The sequence below is a fragment of the Rhinopithecus roxellana genome, chromosome 14 (assembly GCF_007565055.1).
Source record: "Rhinopithecus roxellana isolate Shanxi Qingling chromosome 14, ASM756505v1, whole genome shotgun sequence".
NCBI lineage: Eukaryota > Metazoa > Chordata > Mammalia > Primates > Cercopithecidae > Rhinopithecus > Rhinopithecus roxellana.
Window position 1 is genome coordinate 93,374,341 of NC_044562.1, and position 20,416 is coordinate 93,394,756.

A 20,416-nucleotide genomic window follows, 5' to 3' on the forward strand; every position below is an offset into this window, starting at 1 on the left:
TGGGCAACAGAGTGAGACTCATCTAAAAAAATAAAAAAAAGCTGGCAATCACCAAAGAATGATTATGATACATTGTTACATGATTATCAGCCATACATTGGCCCATAAACTTTTCACTAATCATGGGTGACACAACCGAATATCATCAAATCAATCTGAAAACTGTAACAGGGTCCATCTTAGTGTTTGTTTGTTGTGGCAGTTATCATTAACGTTTTTTAAATATCGCTGACGTCACTTTGGAAGATGTTCACTTTGGAAGATGTTCTGAAAATAACCAGTTAAGAATCGTAGACATATACAGTTTTCCATACAAATGCCAAATTTTTCCAAACTCTTGTATAGTCTTTTACATCTCTGACAAGATCATAATAATATATTAGACTCAGCGTACACATTTACATACAAATTGGTTCATGCTGGACAATTCTACTAACAGTATACACCTGAAAGCATTATATCATATAAATGTTAGATATCATTATTTTATAACCTGTGTCAAACTGAGGAAATTCCTTCAACAAATAGAGAACAGACCTTCATTTATTCAATTATATTCACTCATTCATCAATACTGGAGATTTAGGAACAAACTTGTTCCTGCTCTCATGGAAATTACTGTCTAGCATGAGAGACAGACATTAATATAGGTATAAAATTCTACAATTGCCGGGCGCGGTGGCTCAAGCCTGTAATCCCAGCACTTTGGGAGGCTGAGACGGGCGGATCACGAGGTCAGGAGATCGAGACCATCCTGGCTAACACAGTGAAACCCCGTCTCTACTAAAAATACAAAAAAACTAGCCGGGCGAGGTGGCGGGCGCCTGTAGTCCCAGCTACTCCGGAGGCTGAGGCAGGAGAATGGCGTAAACCCGGGAGGTGGAGCTTGCAGTGAGCTGAGATCCGGCCACTGCACTCCAGCCTGGGCGATAGAGCGAGACTCCGTCTCAAAAAATAAATAAATAAATAAAATAAAATAAAATAAAATTCTACAATTAAACAGAATACAGAGCACAGTAGGCATACATAGTAGAGGGAACCTAACATAGTCCAGGGAATCAGGGAATGTATCTCTAAGAAGGTAAGTCTCTGAGTAAGCTGAGACCTGAAGGATGTTCTAGAACAGATACTAGATCCAGAGGACTGAGAGGTCTAGGAGCCAGGCAAGATGATTTGGGTGTAAGGGAAGAGTAGGCTGCAGCCATTACATATGGTATATTAGATACTTCAAACAACTCTAACCTGTTCCACTTCTAGAAAACTCTTATGGGCACAGTGCATCCATGTGAGATATGCAACTGAAAATTAGGTCACTTTATTACAACAAATGAAAAGCAAAATACACAACACTAAAAATATCAAAAAAAGGCATATAAGTAATATGACCAACAGCTACAAAACAAAGGTTATGTTTTAACACTTTGTTTTATTTATTTATCTTTTTTTTGTTGTTTGAGATGGGAGTCTTGTTCTGTCGCCTAGGCTGGAATGCGGTGTCACAATCTCGGCTCACTGCACCTCTGCCTCCTGGGTTCAAGCGATTCTCCTGCCTCAGCCTCCTGAGTAGCTGGGACTACAGGCGCCCACCACCATGCCCAGCTAATTTTTGTGTTTTTAGTGGAGACAAGGTTTCACTATGTTGGCCAGGCTGGTCTCAAATTCCCGACCTTGTGACCTGCCCACCTCGCCCTCCCAAAGTGCTGGGATTATAGGCATGAGCCATAGCGCCTGGCCAGCACTTCGTTTTAAAACCTTTTTATTTCCTCAACTGCCTTATGATCGTTACATAAAAATGAGACCGTACAAACTAAGAATTTTTTCGTTTTATCAATAATCCCACCATCTAGAATATTTTGGTACATAAATTCCTAAATTTTTTCTCTCTATATATACTAAAAGTTGTCATATGAAAATATAATAACTGGCCAAGCACGGTAGCTCACGCCTGTAATCCCAGCACTTCGGGAGACCGAGACAGGTGGATCACCTGAGGTCAGGAATTCCAGACCAGCCTGGACAACATGGCGAAACTCCGTTTCCACTAAAAACACAAAAATTAGCTGGGCGTGGTGGTGAGCGCCTGTAATCCCAGCTACTCAGGAGGCTGAAGCAGAAGAATCGCTTGAACCTGGGAGGTAGAGGCAGCTGAGATCGCACCATTGCACCACAGCCTAGACAATAAGAATGAAACTCCGTCTCAAAAAAAAAAAAAAAGAAAATGTGATAACTAAAAAGTGTGAAATAGGCTGGTCCATGTGCAGTGGTGTTTACAAGTAATTTATCACAACCAGTTACAGATTTCTTTCTTCCTTCTCCACTCCCACTGCTTCACTTGACTAGCCTTAAAAGAAAAAAAAAATTTTAAAATGTGTGAAATAAAAAATAGCCAGGTGCAATGGCTCACACCTGTAATCCCAGCACTGTGGGAGGCCAAGGAGGGCGGATCACAAGGTCAGGAGATTGAGACCATCCTGGCTAACACGGTGAAACTCTGTTTCTACTAAAAACACAAAAAATCAGCTGGGGGTAGTGGTGGACGCCTGTAGTGCCAGTTACTCGGGAGGCTGAGGCAGGAGAATGGCATGAACCCAGGAGGCGGAGCTTGCAGTGAGCTGAGATCGCACCACTGCACTCCAGCCTGGGCAACAGTGAGACTCTGTCTCAAAAAAAAAAAAAAAAAAAAAAAAAAGAAATAATAAATAATAAACTCAATAAAGAAGCTGGCCTTCTATCAGGAGGTCGATGCTGTGGTGACCCGTGATCATGCCACTGCATTCCAGCCTGGGCGACAGACGGAGACCTTGTCTGAACAACAACAAAAAGAATCAGAATTGAACTTCACTTCCTTAAAGTAAGACAATATTTTGATTTTTTTTTTTTTTTTTTTTTTTTTTTTTTTTTTGGAAAGCAGTCTCACTCTGTAGCCCAGGCTGGAGCACAGTGGCATGATCTCTGCTCGCTGCAACCTCCTCCTCCCGGGCTAAAGCCATCCTCCCACCTCACCATCCCTAGTAGCTGGGACTATAGGCACACGCCACCACACCTGGCTAATTTTTGCATTTTTTAGTAGAGATGGGGTCTCACCACGTTGTCCAGACTAATCTCAAATTCCTGACCTCGAGTAATCTACCCACCTCAGCCTACCAAAGTGCTGAGATTACAGGTGTGAGCCACTGCACCCAGCCATGTTTTGAAATTTTTAAATTCAATTTAGTGCTTTAAATGTGTATTTCAGTTAAAAGTAATAACCAGGAGGGGCAGTGGCTCATGCCTGTGAGCCATCTCAAAAAAACTGGAAAAAAAACCCAAAAAAAACCCATAATTAAAATATATATAAAAAACAAAATTCTGTTATATAAATATGTATTTATATATACACAACAGATACTACATATATTTATTTATATAGAAGATATTTTATGTTTATATATGTATAACAGAATTCTGTAATCAGTTTAGAAAATATAACTTTGGATTTTTGAAACATTTTATAGATATAAAGTAAGAAGGCCAGGCACGGTGGCTCAAGCCTGTAATCCCAGCACTTTGGGAGGCCGAGACGGGCGGATCACGAGGTCAGGAGATCGAGACCATCCTGGCTAACAAAGTGAAACCTCATCTCTACTAAAAAATACAAAAAACTAGCCGGGCGAGGTGGCGGGCGCCTGTGGTCCCAGCTGCTCGGGAGGCTGAGGCAGGAGAATGGCCTAAACCCGGGAGGCAGAGCTTGCAGTGAGCTGAGATCCAGCCACTGCACTCCAGCCTGGGCAACAGAGCAGGACTCCGTCTCAAAAAAAAAAAAAAAAAAAAAAAGATATAAACTAAGGTATTACTGTACTAAGGTTTTCACCATTACCACCAAAATGGTAACATGCCAAAATTTCTAAAATATCAGATAACTCTACATTTCCGATATACAGATTTTCATGAATGGAATATTATATAAACATGATGAATCATGTTTTCAAAAGAATCTTGAAGAACACAGGGAAATGGCTATGGTATACTTCTGAGGGAAAACTAGTGAACTCAAACTATTGTCATGAGAATTAATGTAATTAATTAATAATTGAGACTTAATGTCATGAGAAAGTGGTCATAATTCAGTGATAAACGGACAAAAGCATTTATGGAAATAAACGAAAATAATGTAGAGAACATGATCTCAGTTTTGCTTTTTAATATAAACACATGGTTCAGTGGAAAATTTATGCGCTTATGCGCTCACTCACACACACACACACACACACACATACAAAGACTAGAAGGAAACAGAATCAAAATGTTAACAGTGCTCATTCTGTCTTGTGAATGGCAGCATGAAGATTTTTCCCTTCTCATTTGTATATTTTTAAAATTTTCCACAATAAACAAGTATCTGCATTATAAACAGAAGGAAGTTTTTCTTAAAAAAAAATCAATGTAATAAAATACTTGCACAAATAATCTGCGAGGTAATGTAAATATTCACAGAAAACAGACTGAAAAAGCCAGCGACAGTGGCTAACACCTCTAATCCCATTCTAATCCCAACACTTGAGACCAGCCTGGGCGATATAGGGAGACCCTCATCTCCACAAAAAAATTTTTTAATCAGCTGGGTACGCTTTCACGTGCTTATAGTCCCAGCTACTCAGGAGGCTGAGGTGGAAGGATCATTTGAGCTCAGCAGTGAGTTATGATCGCACCACTGCACTCCACCCTGGGCAACAGAGCAAGACCCTGTCTCTAAAATCAAAAAATGAAAACCAACACTGAAAAGAAACTCAAATAACACAAGTAAATAAACATAAAATACTACTTTTGTAGTTAAAAATCTATAAATGTTACTTTTAAATAACATGAAATTTGTAAGCATTGTATTTTCTTTTTAAGCCAGGTAACATTCTCAAATCTTTAATGAATAAATTCTAATCAAACTTCAGCAAACTTTTAGCAATGCTTTAACTTTACTATTAGCTCATGGCAGTATTATTTTGACACCTGCAGCACTTTAACAAAGCAAGACAACCAAAACACGATGCTTAAATGTTTGCGACTTAGTGGACATCTCCCATTGTGCCTCAACTGTCCTCTCACAAAATAAAGAAAGCAAACTGAGATGAGTCCCTTAAGAATAGGTTGCTGTGGCTCTAACCTGGTTCGACTGCATGCAGCTCTCCGCAGTTCTTGTATTAACTGACCAGTGCATTCTGGTTCTTTACTGGCCGCCTGCAGCAAAGCTTTCCTAAATGTATGCCGGCATTTCTTTTGACGAGATTCTGCCCGCTCCAGGCGGCACAGGTGCTTATATTTCTGCTGAAAGTAAGTGCAAAGTTGGGTCACCCTGGAGCTCCTACTCTCCGCATCATCATCATCTGACCTGGAAAGTGCAGGGAGAGAAATGAAAAATTGGTTACACATTAGGCTCGTTTTAGACAAGGAAAAAGAGAATTAGGAAGTGTGGCCGAATGCACAAGTTTAAAACTTTTGTGGCATGTGAGCACATACTTCACACAACTACAGTAAGAGAATTCCAATAGAACTGAAATAAGTACAGTATTTCAACAATAAGGACAGAGTTAATCCAGTGCTTTCAGAAACAGCCTTCTTAGCGTGGCATCGGTAGACACTTAATATGCCAGTGTCTTCTAAATGTTAAGTGATTAGAGACTCTAGAGGAAAAAATTCATTTCTTTACCTTTACTTACTAAAATGTCTGAGTAAATGACATGACAGTTATGAGGAAACAAACAGCATAATTTCATAAAAGACAGGTCATACCAGAAATAGGGCAGCAAATTCTAACAGTTTATTATCTAAGAGCTGCCCTTTTAAACATTCTGGTTTTTAACTACCTTTTTCTTGCTAAACACCTAAAGAAATTTGGTTGTAGGGATAGCATCGATTCTACCATGTTTTTTTTTTTTTCTGGGTGGAGACAGAGTCTCGCTGGAGTGCAGTTCATGTGATCTCGGCTCACTGCAAGCTCCACCTCCCGCCACCACGCCCAGCTAATTTTTTTGTATTTTTAGTAGAGACGGGGTTTCACCATGTTAGCCAGGATGGTCTTGATCTCCTGACCTCGTGATCCGCCTGTCTCGGCCTCCCAAAGTGCTGGGATTACTGGCGTGAGCCATCGCGCCCAGCTTTCTACCATGTATTTTTTTTTCAACTATGGAAGTATCCTAGACAGCATTTAATAAGTCAGGGATTACATACAGGATTTTCCATCACATGCTAATAATGTGATTAACTGGTGTCCTGGCTAAATGCTACGTGGAAGTGATGCTGAAGGAACATCTAAGCTCAACAAGAAAGAGTGCTGAGGTTAGTTAGCAATGTCTACCACCAGCAAGGTTTAAAAGGCCACTTTTTTATGAAACAAATGTGATCTTACTTTTTACCGTCAGGGATAATGCACACTGGACTTGAAAACTGACCTGTTATTTTAGCTTATTTCTCTTCTATCATAAGTAAATACCACACATGTGACACCATGGACTATATATTATCTTACCAATCTGCTGCTATTCATTGCTTGGTTTCTCTTAAGTGATATTATTATTCTTTCCTTCAGCATAGCCTATAACAGGCTACTCTATAAACTTCTACTCAGTATCTCTCCTAAGAAGCGCATTCTCATCAGTATAGTTTTTACTATAGATCTACAAATTGAAGGATTTTACTTCAATCTTTTCATTTATTCAACATTCAACATTTACTGTTTATCTATTATGCTCAGCACTACAGAAGAGAGACCAACATTTCAAAGAGTTTGCAATGCAATTTAGACAAGATAAACACTTACCAAAAGTTAAAACAATTCAAAAAAGAATAAAATCAGTAACAAAAACAGTGGGGCAGACAGACCAATGATTCAAACATCTGACCACAAATCAGAAAAATCTGTGAGCACTTAAAAGTTTCAGCCTCCTAGGAACTACCCCAAATCTACTGAAACAGAAATCTCCATGGTATAGGGCCCAGGATTCTTCATTTTGAATTTTTCCCTGACCTCTGACAGGAGGTCTACACTTGTGAGTTCTCGTAGAGCTAGCAAGTGTGATAAATATCTTTCACACAAGACAGAAAACAGTAAAGTATCACAACAGAGGTCAGGGTAAGGTGTTACTGAAGTTCACTGGAAAGACAGCTGAAAGGCCTGGATGCAATGGCTCACGCCTGTAATCCCAGCACTTTGGGAGGCCAAGGTGGGCAGATCACTTGAGGTCAAGAGTTCTACTAACATGGCAAAACCCTGTCTCTACTAAAAATATAAAAAGTACCCAGGTGTAGTGGTGTATTCCTGTAATCCCACTACTCAGGAGGCTGAGGCAGGAGAATCATTTGAATCTGGGAGGTGGAGGTTGCAGGAAACTGAACAGCAAAAGTGCACTCCATCCTGGGTGACAGAGCAAGACTTTGCCTCAACAACAACAACAACAACAAACTCTGCTGGAAGAAAAGAAAGGCTTTGCAGAGGAGGTGACAGCAGAAATGAACCCTGAAGAAAGAGGACCTCACACAAATAGAACACGTAAGCCAAGATACAGAGATAGGATGGTGAACAGAAAGAATGTAAGTAGCTTGGTGTGGCTAAGGTAAGGGGTCTATAAGGGAATAATGATAGGTAAGGTTAGCTTTCTAAACTTAAATATCAAATTAAAGAGTTTAACCTTTATTCCACAGGCAAAGCAGGAGACTTGTAATTTTTTAAATTTTGCACTCCTAACTGCTAAGCTTTGTTAATTGTTAAGAAAACACAGTAACACAGGTGTGCCATGACAATGATTACAGTCAGCAGCAGATATAAAATCAATGGAAGAAAGAGAGAAGAGTAAAACTCCGGGAAAGAGATAACAAGGATCCATCCTAGGATGGAAGGAGGAGGATTGGAGAACGTGAGGCAATCTGCATGCATAAAGACATGTATAAAGACAAGCTTTGTCAGCTGGCAAGGACCAGGGAAGGGACAATAAGCAGGCAGCAGTTTCCACCAGCAAAGACTGGGAAGAAGAACAGTAACATAACGTATAAAACAAGGAACTAAAAATACAAAAAAATTAGCTTGGCATGGTGGTGCCTGTAGTCCCAGCTACTTGGGAGGCTGAAGCAGGAGAATCACTTGAACCCAGGAGGCAGAGGTTGCAGTGAGCCAAGATCACAAGCCACTGCCCTCCAGCCTGGGCGACAGAACAAGACTCCATCTCAAAACCAAACCAAACAAACAAACAAACAAAAAAATATATAATGGCCATTATCATAATTGAACTAACTCACTTTGGTGACTCAATATGAAGGATTAGAAAGTCAATGACTCAATGGCTCAGAATCTGCATAACTAGGAAAATAGAAGTCTCATTCATACAAAAAAGGAAATGGAGAGGAAAGGCAGGTCTTGAAGGGAAGGCAAAGCTTGGGTCGATAATCAGTTGCCAAAATTGTTACTTTAAAAAGATGCGCCTGCGCCCCTGCCACCGCTATCACCACCTCAGTGTCCCCTGGCTCCAGTCCCGCTCTTAGGACAGCACTGCCACAGCTGCATGGCCCTGCCTGCCTCCTGTGCTGAGCAGCCGCTGCGTGTGCCCCAGATGGTCCTTTACCCCTAGGACTGGCTTAAAATAGCGAAGTGATCATCATGGCTGATGAGAGGCAGGACTGGATTGCAGCTCCGACTGGGACAGATAGAGCAGAGTGCAGAGGCTCGCATAGTGAATTTTAGCTCCAGAACAACTGCAAGAACAAACCAGGAATCCCAAGAGGACCCACAGACCCTCTGAAGGAAGTGGACTGCTCCTGCAGGACCTGGAGACATTCCAAACACTGTGAGTGCCCAAACTGCAGAAGTAGGAAAGGGAGATCCTCTGCTCCGAACACACACCGGCGCTGGGGAAACTGAAGGTCTAGTTTACAGGAGAAGTTTCCGACCTTACCTGGAGTTGAGTCAATTTAGAGAGCTGAGCAAAATACAGGGGTAGAGGAAGCAGCGGGAAAGGTTCCCGGAGCTCACTGGGTCCCCAAGCAGGTCATTCCTGCCTGGCATCACAGAGATCTTTTGGGAGAGCAGCCAGAGGCATGGGGAAAATGCCACAGGAAGAAGGAAATCTCCAGCTGAACTTTGTAACAGTCTGAACTGTGTGAGAAGCCTCCCGGCCAGAATGTGGGGGAGGCCACGAATCCTGTGTGCAGACTCCACAGGTGGGGAAAGAACCAAAGCCCTTTTCTTTTGCAGCTAGGAGGCAGGTAGCCTGGGGCAAGTTCTCAAGCCCTGCTCACCCACTGCCTGGAAACAGACTGGGCTATTAGGTGGGGCATGGTGGGAGTGAGGGTGGCCCTTCAGATTGTGTGGGAGCTGGGTGAGGCCTATGACTGCTGGCTTTCCCCCACTTCCCTGACAACCTACGTGATTCAGCAGAGGCAGCCATAATCCTCCTAAATACACAACTCCATTGACCTGGGAACCTTTGCCTAGACACATTGTCACCAGGTTATCCAAAGTTAAGACGAAGGAAAGAATCTTAAGAGCTGTGAGACAGAAGCACCAGGTAACCTATAAAGGAAAACCTATGAGATTAACAGCAGATTTCTCAAGAGAAACCCCACAAACTAGAAGGGATTGGGCCCTATCTTCAGCCTCCTTAAACAAAACAATTGTCAGCCAAGAATTTTGTATCCAGCGAAACTAAGCATCATATATGAAGGAAAGATACAGTTGTTTTCAGATAAACAAATGCTGAGAGAATTCACCATTACCAAACCACCACTACAAGAACTGCTAAAAGGAGCTCTAAATCTTGAAATGAATACTGGAAACACATCAAAACAGAATCTCTTTAAAGCATAAATCATACAGGACCTATAAAACAAAAATACAAGTTAGAAAGTGAAACAAAAAAACAAAAAACCAAAGCACACAGGCAACAAAGAGCACAATGAAAGCAATGGTACCTCATATTTCAATACTAACATTCAATGTAAATAGCCTAAATGCTCCACTTAAAAGATACAGAACTACAGAATGGATAAGAACCCACCGGCCGGGCGCGGTGGCTCAAGCCTGTAATCCCAGCACTTTGGGAGGCTGAGACGGGCGGATCACGAGGTCAGGAGATCGAGACCATCCTGGCTAACACGGTGAAACCCCGTCTCTACTAAAAAATACAAAAAAATTAGCCGGGCGAGGTCGCGGGCGCCTGTAGTCCCAGCTGCTCAGGAGGCTGAGGCAGGAGAATGGCGTGAACCCGGGAGGCGGAGCTTGCAGTGAGCTGAGATCTGGCCACAGCACTCCAGCTTGGGTGACAGAGCGAGACTCCGTCTCAAAAAAGAACCCACCAACCAACTATCTGCTGCCTTCAGGAGACTCACCTAACATATAAAGACTCACAACTTAAAGGCACAGAAAAAGGCATTTCATGCAAATGAACACCAAAAGCAAGCAGGGGTAGCTATTCTTATATCAAACAAAACAAACTTTAAAGCAACAACAGTTAAAAGAGACAAAGAGTGATAGTATAGAATAGTAAAAGGCCTTGTCCAACAACTGCACAATACACACATTCTATTCAACAGTGCATGGAACTTTCTCCAAGATAGAACCATATGCTAGGCCACAAAACCAGCCTCAGTAAATTTAAGAAAATTGAAATTATATCAAGCACTCTCTCAGACTACAGTGGAATAAAACTGGGAATCAACTCCAAAGCGAACCTTCAAAACCACGCAAATACGTGAAAATTAAATAATCTGCTCCTGAAAGAGCACTGGGTCAAAAACAAAATCAAGATGGAAATTTAAAAATTCTTCAAATTGAACAACAATAATGACACAACGTATCAAAACCTCTTGGATACAGCAAAGGCAGTGCTAAGAGGAAAGTTCATAGCCCTAAACGCCTACATCAAAAAGACTGAAAGAGCACAAACTGACATTCTAAGGTCACACATCAAGGAAGCAGAGAAACAAGAACAAACTAAACCCAAACCCAGCAGAAGAAAGGAAATAACCAATATCAGAGCAGAACTAAATGAAACTGAAACAAACAAAATACAGAAGATAAATGAAACAAAAAGCTGGTTCTTTGAAAAGATAAATAAAATTGATAGGCCATTAGCAAGATTAACCAAGAAAAGAAGAGAGAAAATCCAAATAACCTCAATAAGAAACAAAACAGAAGATGTTACAACTGATACCACTGAAATACAAAAGATCATTCAAGGCTACTATGAACACCTTTATGTATATAAACTAGAAAACCTAGAAGGGATAGATAAATGATAAATTCCTGGAAAAATACAACACTCCTAGCTTAAATCAAGAAGAATTAGATACCCTGAAGAGACCAATAACAAGCAGCAAGACTGAAATGGTAATTTAAAAATTACCAACAAAAACCATTCCAGGACCAGACTTATTCACAGCAGAATTCTACCAGACATTCAAAGAATTAGTACCAATCCTTTTGACACTATTCCACAAGATAGGGAAAGAAGGAACCCTCCCTAATTCATTCTATGAAGCCAGCATCACCCTAATACCAAAACCAGGACATAACCAAAAAAGAAAACCACAGACTGATATCCCTGATGAATACAGATGCTAAAACCCTTAACAAAATATTAGCTAACCAATCCAACAACTTATCAAAAAGATAATTCACCGTGGTCAAGTGGGTTTCATACCAGGGATGCAGAGATGGTTTAACATAAGCAAGTCAAGAAATGTGATACACCACATAAACAGAATTAAAAACAAAAATCACATGATCATCTCAATATATGCAGAAAAAGCATTTGAAAAAATCCAGCACCCCTTTATGACTAAAACTTTCAGCAAAATTGGCATACAAGGGACATACCTCAATATAATAAAAGCCATCTATAACCCACAGCCAACAAAATACTGAATGGGGAAAAGTTTAAAGTATTCCCTCTGAGAACTGTAACAAGACAAGGATGCCCACTCTCATCACTCCTCTTCAACACAGTACTGGAAGTTCTAGCTGGAGCAATTAGATAAGAGAAAGAAATAAAGGGCATCCAAATCAGTAAAGAGGAAGTCAAACTGTCACTGTTTGCCGACGATCTGATCGTTTACCCTTGAAATCCATTAAGACTACAGAAAGCTCCTAGAACTGATAAAAGAATTCAGCAAAGTGTCTGCATACAAGATTAATGTACGTAAATCAGTAGCTCTTCTATATAGCAACAGCGACCAAGCAGAGAATCAAATCAAGAACTCAATCCGTTTTATAATAGCTGCAAAATAAAATAATAATAATAAAATACTTAGGAATATACCTGACAAAGGAGGCGAAAGACCTCTACAAAGAAAACTACAAAACACTGCTGAAAGAAATCATGGATGACACAAACAAATGGAAACACATCCCACGCTCATGGATGGGTAGAATCAATACTGTGAAAATGACCATACTGCCAAAAGCAATCTACAAATTCAACATAATCCCAATCAAAATACCACCTCATTCTTCACAAAATTAGAAAAAACAATTCTAAAATTCCTAAGGAACCAAAAAAGAGCCCACATAGCCAACACAAGACTAAGCAGAAACAACAAATCTGGAAGCATCACACTGCCTGATTTCAAACTATACTATAAGGCCACAGTCACCAAAAAAGCATGGTTTTGGTATAAAAATAGGTACATAGACCAGTGGAACAGAATAGAGAACCCAGAAATAAACTCAAATATTTACATCCAACTAATCTTTGACAAAGCAAACAAAAACATAAAGTGGAAAAAGAACACCCTTTCAACAAATGGTGCTGTGATAATTGGCTAGCCATGTGTAGGAGAATGAAACTGGATCCTCATCTCTCACCTTATACAAAAATCAACTCAAGGTCAATTAAGGACTTAAATCTAACACCTGAAACTATAAAAATTCTAACATTGGAAAAACACTTCTAGACATTGGCTTAGGCAAGGAGTTCATGACAAGAACCCAAAAGCAAATGCAGTAAAAACAAAGATAAATAGCTGGGATGTAATTAAACTAAAGAGCTTTTGCCCAGCAAAAGGAACAGTCAGCAGAGTAAACAGAAAACCCACAGAGTGGGAGAAACTCTTCACAATCTATATACCTGACAAAGGACTAATATCCAGAATTGACAACAAACTCAACAAATCTGTAAGAAGAAAACAAACAATCCCAATAAAAAGTGGGCTATGTTTAGCTGGGCGCAGTGGCTCACGCCTGTAAGTTCAGCACTTTGGGAGGCCGAGGCAGGCAGATCACGAGGTCAGGAGATCGAAACCATCCTGGCTAACATGGTGAAACCTCATCTCTACTAAAAATACAAAAAATTAGCCAGGCATGGTGGTAGGCGCCTGTAGTCTCAGCTACTTGGGAGGCTGAGGCAGGAGAACGGTGTGAACCCAGGAAGCAGAGCTTGTAGTGAGCCGAGATGGCGCCACTGCACTCCAGCCTGGGTGACAGAGTGAGACTCCATCTCAAAAAAAAAAAAAAAAAAAAGTGGGCTAAGGACACGAATAGACAATTCTCAAAAGAAGACAAACAAATGGGCAACAAACATATGGAAAAATGCTCAACATCACTAATTGCAAATTTGATTTGCAGGGAAATACAAATTAAAACCACAATGTGATACCATCTTACTCCTGCAAGAATGGCCATAATCAAAAAAGCAAAAATCAGTAGATGTTGGCGTGGATGTGGTGATCAGGGAACACTTCTACACTGCTGGTGGGAATGTAACTAGTACAGCCACTATGGAAAACAGTGGGGAGATTCCTTAAAGAACTAAAAAAAGAACTCCCATTTGACCCAGCAGTCCCATTACCAGATATCTACCCAGAGGAAAAGAAGTCATTATGGGAAAAAGATACTTGCACACACATTTATAGTAGCACAATTCGCAACTGCAAAATCATGGAACCAACCCAAATGCCCATCAGTCAATGAGTGGATAAAGACAACTGTGGTGTGTGTATATGTGTGTGTGTGTGTGTGTGTGTGTGTATGATGGAATACTACTCAGCCATAAAAAGGAATGAATTAATGGCATTTGCAGTGACCTGGATGAGACTGGAGACTATTATTCTAAGTGAAGTAACTCAGAAATGGAAACCCAAACATCCTATGTTCTCACTGATATGTGGGAGCTAAGCTATGAGGACCCAAAGGCATAAGCAAGATACACTGGACTTTGGGGACTTGGGGGGAAGGGAGGAAGGGGAGCAAGGGATAAAAGACTACAAATAGGGTGCAGTGAATACTGATCAGGTGATGTGTTCACCAAGATCTCACAAATCGCCACTGAAGAGCTTACTCATGTAACCAAATACCACCTGGACCCCAATAACCTATGGAAAACGGAAAAAATAAAAATAAAATAGATGCTATTACTGCAGAATGGAAGGACTAAATCAGTGCTTCTCAAGTTAAATGTGGAAAGACGCACTTGGATGCTGAGGCATGTTACATGATTATACAATTTTCTAAAGCTTATTCATAATTTCCATACTTATTCTATCACAGACCAGTAATAAGCAGTTTGTAGACTGACACAGGTCCACAGGCCATCCCTTGCAAGGACATAATTTAGAACATCTCCAGGATGCTTCCCACTTCTAAGATCAATGACAATGATATTTCAAACCTGGTTGCTGATGAAGAGTAGGGAACTGAGAAGAGAAAGGCCAGTTTCCCTTCATTTAGCAGTGACAAAACCTGGCACCTAGTGCATTCTCAGTATGTGTTTGTTTCCTTCCTTCTTTAACTTTCCATATCTGTGAAATGAGATATACCTGGCCTACCCCCCAATATTGTTAAGAAAAAGGAGAGAAATGATACCTGTGAAGTGACAATATAAATACAGATATTGTTATTACTAAAATGTTATTAACAACCCTAAATACAGAGCAGCAAATTCTACACCTGATATTCTAAGATTCCAGGCTTGTCCATAATCTCAAGGCATAACATGAACTTCTCCAAATGAATTTCATTTTAATTTACTTTATTAAGACAACCAAACAGCAAAATGGTAATACCTCTAATAAAAATAGGAGAATCAGAAAGAGGCATACATATTAAGAAAAATAATGAGTTTAGTTTTAGAAATGCTGAATTTAAGGTATTGACCAAATACATGATGAGAAATATCCAACAAGCAGTTCAAACTCAAAAGATTTATCGTTAGACATGAGTAAAAGATTTAGGAGTCATTCAGGCCGGGCGCGGTGGCCCACGCCAGTAATCCCAGCACTTTGGGAGGCCAAGGCGGGCGGATCATGAGGTCAGGAAATCGAGACCATCCTGGCTAACACTGTGAAACCCCGTCTCTACTAAAATAACTGGGCGAGGTGGCGGGCGCCTATAGTCCCAGCTACTCCAGAGGCTGAGGCAGGAGAATGGCGTGAACCCGGGAGGCGGAGCTTGCAGTGAGCCGAGATCATGCCACTGCACTCCAGCCTGGGTGACAGTGCGAGACTCCGTCTCAACAAAAAAAAAAAAAAAAAAAAAGATTTGGGAGTCATTCACAAAAAGATAACAAGTAAACCCAGTTAGAATGGCCATCATTAAAAAGACAAAAAATAACAGATAATGGCTACGAAGTGGAGAAACGGGAACTCTTATACACTGTTGGTGGGAATCTAAATTAGTACAACCTCTACGGAAAACAGTATAAAGATTTCTCAAAGAAGTAAAAATATAACTATAGAACTACCATTCAACCTAGCAATCCCATTACCAGGTATCTACTCAAAGGAAAATAAGTCAATGTATCAAAATGATATCAGCACTCATATGTTTATAACAGCACTATTCAGAATCACAAAGAATAGAATCAACCTAAGTGTCCATCAGTGGACAAATGGATAAAGAAAATGTGTTGCATGTATACACAATAGAATGCTATAGAGCCAAAGAAAAGAATAAAATCACATCTTTTGCAGCAACATATGTAGAACTGGAGGCTTATGTGAAACAAGCCAGGCAAAGAAAGACAAGTATCACATGTTCTCACTCATAAGTGGGTACTAAAAAACATGTTCACATAGACGTAGAGAGTGGAGTGACAGATGAAGACTCAGAAGGTTGAGGGGGTGGAAGAGGGGAGGATGATGACAAATTAGTTAATAGGTACAATGTATGTCATTCAGGTGATTGGTACCCTAAAAGCCCTGACTTGATCACTACACAATCTATGCATAACAAAACTGCACATGGCTGGGCGCGGTGGCTCACGCCTATAATCCCGACACTTTGGGAGGCCGAGGCGGGAGGATCACCTGAGGTCAGGAGTTCAAGACCAGTCTGACCAACATGGAGAAACCCCGTCTCTACTAAAAAAAATACAAAATTAGCCTGGCGTGGTGGCACATGCCTGTAATCCTAGCTACTCGGGAGGCTGAGGCAGGAGAATTGCTTGAACCCGGGAGGTTGCGATGAGCCGAGATCGCGCCATTTCACTCCAGCCTGGGCAATAAGAGCGAAACTCCGTCTCAAAGACCAAACAAAACAAAACTGTATATGTACCCCATAAATGTGTAAAAATAATATGGAAATAAAACTAGTCATCTGTTTTATTCTATTTTGATCTGTGTATTAGAATATTTGTGGTATAGCCAGGTGCGGTGGCTCACACCTGTAATCCCAGCACTTTGGGAGGCTGAGGCAGGTGGATCACGATGTCAGGAGATCAAGACCATCCTGGCTAACACAGTGAAACACCGTCTCTACTAAAAAAATACAAAAAATTAGCAGGACGTGGTGGCGGGCACCTGTAGTCCCAGCTACTCAGGAGGCTGAGGCAGGAGAATGGCGAGAACCCAGGAGGCAGAGCTTGCAGTGAGCCGAGATCGGGCCACTGCACTCCAGCCTGGGTGACAGAGCGAGATCGTCTCAAAAAAAAAAAAAAAAAGAATATTTGGAATATTTAAGGTATAAAAATGAATACATTGTGTTCTTCTTTGACCTTGAGGGTAAAAAAAGTTACCTGATAAAACTTTCAAAAGAAAAAAAGAGAAAGAAACACTTGACAGCATATGGTAGTTTAGAACACTAAGAGAACTACATACTAGGTAAAATATATTTATGAATGCATTGTTGGTCCCAATAGGAAGTAGAGGAGATCTCTTCCCCTAACTGCTCGTCAAAAAGTAAATAAACGTTAAATAGAAAAAACCTGGGCCAGGCACAGTGGCTCACACCTGTAATTCTAACACTTTGGGAGACCTAGGTGGGAGGATAGCTTAAGCTCAGGAGTTCGAGAGTGGCCTGGGCAACATAGCAAAACCCATCCCTACAACAAAATGCAAAAATAGCCAGGCATGGTGGTGCATGCCTGTAGTCCCAGCTACTCAGGAAGCTGAGGTTGGAGGACAGCTTGACCCTGGAAGGTCACTCCAGCCTGGGTGACAGAGTGAGACCCTGTCTCAGAAAACAAACAAACAAACAAATGAACACAAAACTGAAGCTAAAGGTAGAAGCAGAGAGAAAAAGAGAGGAGGTAGGCTGATTTCAAAGTACTTGCTGATATAAAGTATCATCCTAACAAGTTAACGTAGCTAAATTTGAGTTTCCAGGATAAGTCCAAAACCTATAAAACCAAGGATTACCATGCAAATAAGTAGGTAAGCCACTTTGTGTGACAAAAAGAAAAAACATGATAAATGACAGACTCATACTTACAAGGACCCCAAAGGTGGGACTTATGACACACAGAATATAAAAGTTGTGTAAGAAAGGTATAAAGGGGCTGGGTGCGGTGGCTCACGCTGGTAATCCCAGCACTTTGGGAGGCTGAGGCGGGCAGATCACTTGAGGTCCGGAGTTCGAGACCAGCCTGACCAACATGGAGAAACCCTGTCTCTACTAAAAATACAAAATTAGCCAGGCGTGGTGGTGCATGCCTGTAATCCCAGCTACTTGGGAGACTGAGACAGAAGAATCACTTGAACCCGGGAGGCAGAGGTTGCGGTGAGTCGAGATTGCGCCATTGCACTCCAGCCTGGGTAAGAAGAGCAAAACTCTGTCTCAAAAAAAAAAAAAAAAAAAAAAAAAAAAAGAAACGTATAAATGATGTTCCAGCTATGGCTTAGTCTCTCGGTTCTGGGCTCAGTGGCACGGCCTCAGAATTTTATTTAATAAATAAACTCTTAAAAATAAAAAATTATTTTAAACCAAAATTTCATGGATATTTTACCCAAAATAAAGGAAACAAGGCAATGATGTCCATCCTCACTCTTTCTATTCAATAATTTACTGAAAATCTTAGCCAGTCCAGAAGGCCAGAAAAAGCAATACGAGGCATAAAGATTGGAAGGAATTAAAACTGTCATTCACCATGACATGACTGTTTACAGAGAAAATCATAAAGAATTTACCCAAAAAAGTTAGAATAAGTAAATTATCAAAATTGCAATATATATTGACAATTCAACCTAATAACAAACTATTTCTACATATAAGTGGCAAACAAATGAAAAATAAAATCATAAAAACAATTCAGTTTACAACAGCATTGAAAGCAAAATACTTTGAAATAAATTTAATAAAATATATGCAAGACTGTCACACCAAAAATTTAACTCTAATGAAGACAATTTTAAAAGACCCAAACTACAGCAGCATCCCATATTCATGGATTAGAAGACTTAATGTTGTTAAAATGTAAATTCTCCACAAATCAACTTATAATAAAAACCACAACCACAATAGTATTGTTAGTGGAAAATGACAATTTGATTCTAAAATGGCAATTTGATTCTAAAATGACAATTTGATTCTAAAATCCCAGCTACTCAGGAGGCTGAGGCAGGAGAATCACTTGAACCCACGAGGTGGAGGTTGTAGTGAGCCAAGGTCGAGCCATTGCACTCCAACCTGGGCAACAAAAGCAAAAACTCCATCTCAAAAAACAATAAAAAACTTTGACCCCAACCACAGTACACACAAAAAATTATATAAAATGGGTCACAGACATAAATGTTAAAGATAAGCTAAACCTACAAAGTTTCTAAATACAACAGAGGCGAAAAACCTCCACAACTTTAGAATGGTCAAAGATTTTTAAAGTAGTATACAGAAAGTAGTAAACATAAAAGGAAAAAGTGTAATAAACTGGACTTTTTTAGTATTAACAACTTGTACTCATCAAAAAAATATTATTAACAGGCCAAGTGAGGTGGCTCAGGCCGATAATCTCAACACTTTGGGAGGATGGGGTGAGAGGATGACCTAGGGCCAGGAGTTTCAGCCTGGGTAACATAGCAAGACCTTGTCTCTATTATTTAAAAAATAATAATAATAATCTTCAAAAATAAAAAAAGACATCCTTAACAAAATAAAAACTCAAGTCACAGACTAAAAGAAAACACTCAAAACATATATGTAGGCCAGGAATGGTGACTCATGCCTGTATTTGCAGCACTTTCGGAGGCTAAAGCAGGAGGATCATTTAAGGCCAGGAATGTGAGACCAGCCTGGGCAACATAGAAAAACCTTGTCTCTACAAAAAATAAAATAGGAGGCTGAGGCGGGAGGATCACTTAAGCGCATGAGTTTGAGTCTGCAGTGAGCTATGACTGTACCACTGCACTCCAGCTTAAGCAACAGAGTGAGACCCTGTCTCTAAAAAACAACAACAAAAATATATATGTACCAAAGACTTGTACCCAAAATATATAATTAACTATGACAAATCAATAATTTTTAAAAAATGTATTAGAAAGGGGGCACAAGTCTTGAAAAAATCATTTCCCAAAAAAGACATTTGAATGGCCGATAAACACATGAAAGGTAAACATCACCAGCAGCAAAATGCAAAGTAAAATGAAAATAAGAAACCATTTCACTCCTCATTAGAATACTAAAACTAAAAAGACTGGCACCACCAAATGTTGGACAGGATATTGAGAAAACAGAATTCTTATACATTGCTGGTACAAGTATAAAATTGCACAAACACTTCAAAAACTATTAAACTTCTTGTGAGGTTAAATATCCATCTGGAGTATACTCCATGTTGCCATTGAAAAGAATATATATTCTACTATTCACACACAAATAGGCTGAAAGCAAAGAGACAGAAAAGGATACATGTGCAAACAGCAACTAGAAAAGAGCTGGAGTAGCCATGCTAACATCAAGACAAAGTAGACTTCAAAACAAAAAATGCCACTAGAGATGAAGAGGGGGTATTTTCTAATGATGAAAGTATCAATACTTAAGAAAAATACAGTAATTACAAACATACATGTACCTAACAACAGAGTCCCAAAATACATGAAGCAAAAATTGACAGAATTGAAGAAAGAATCAGACAATTTAATAGTAATAGTTGGGAGACTGCAATATCCTACTCCAAATAACAGAATAAAACTGAAGATCAGCAAGGAAATTGAAAAACTGAACACCATAAAACAACTAGATCTAAAAACATTC

At 40.1% G+C, this 20,416-nt stretch overlaps 1 protein-coding gene across 8 annotated transcripts in view; it reads right to left on the bottom strand.

The window, feature by feature from the left end:
- INO80D (INO80 complex subunit D) overlaps positions 1-20,416 on the bottom strand; it is an 86,992-nt gene that overhangs the window by 22,611 nt on the left and 43,965 nt on the right. For all 8 annotated transcript variants that reach the window (XM_030916813.1, XM_030916819.1, XM_030916818.1 and 5 more), the window contains one exon: positions 5,138-5,362. In XM_030916813.1, coding sequence (XP_030772673.1) covers positions 5,138-5,362 — 225 coding nt within the window. The remainder of the gene's footprint in view (positions 1-5,137; positions 5,363-20,416) is intronic.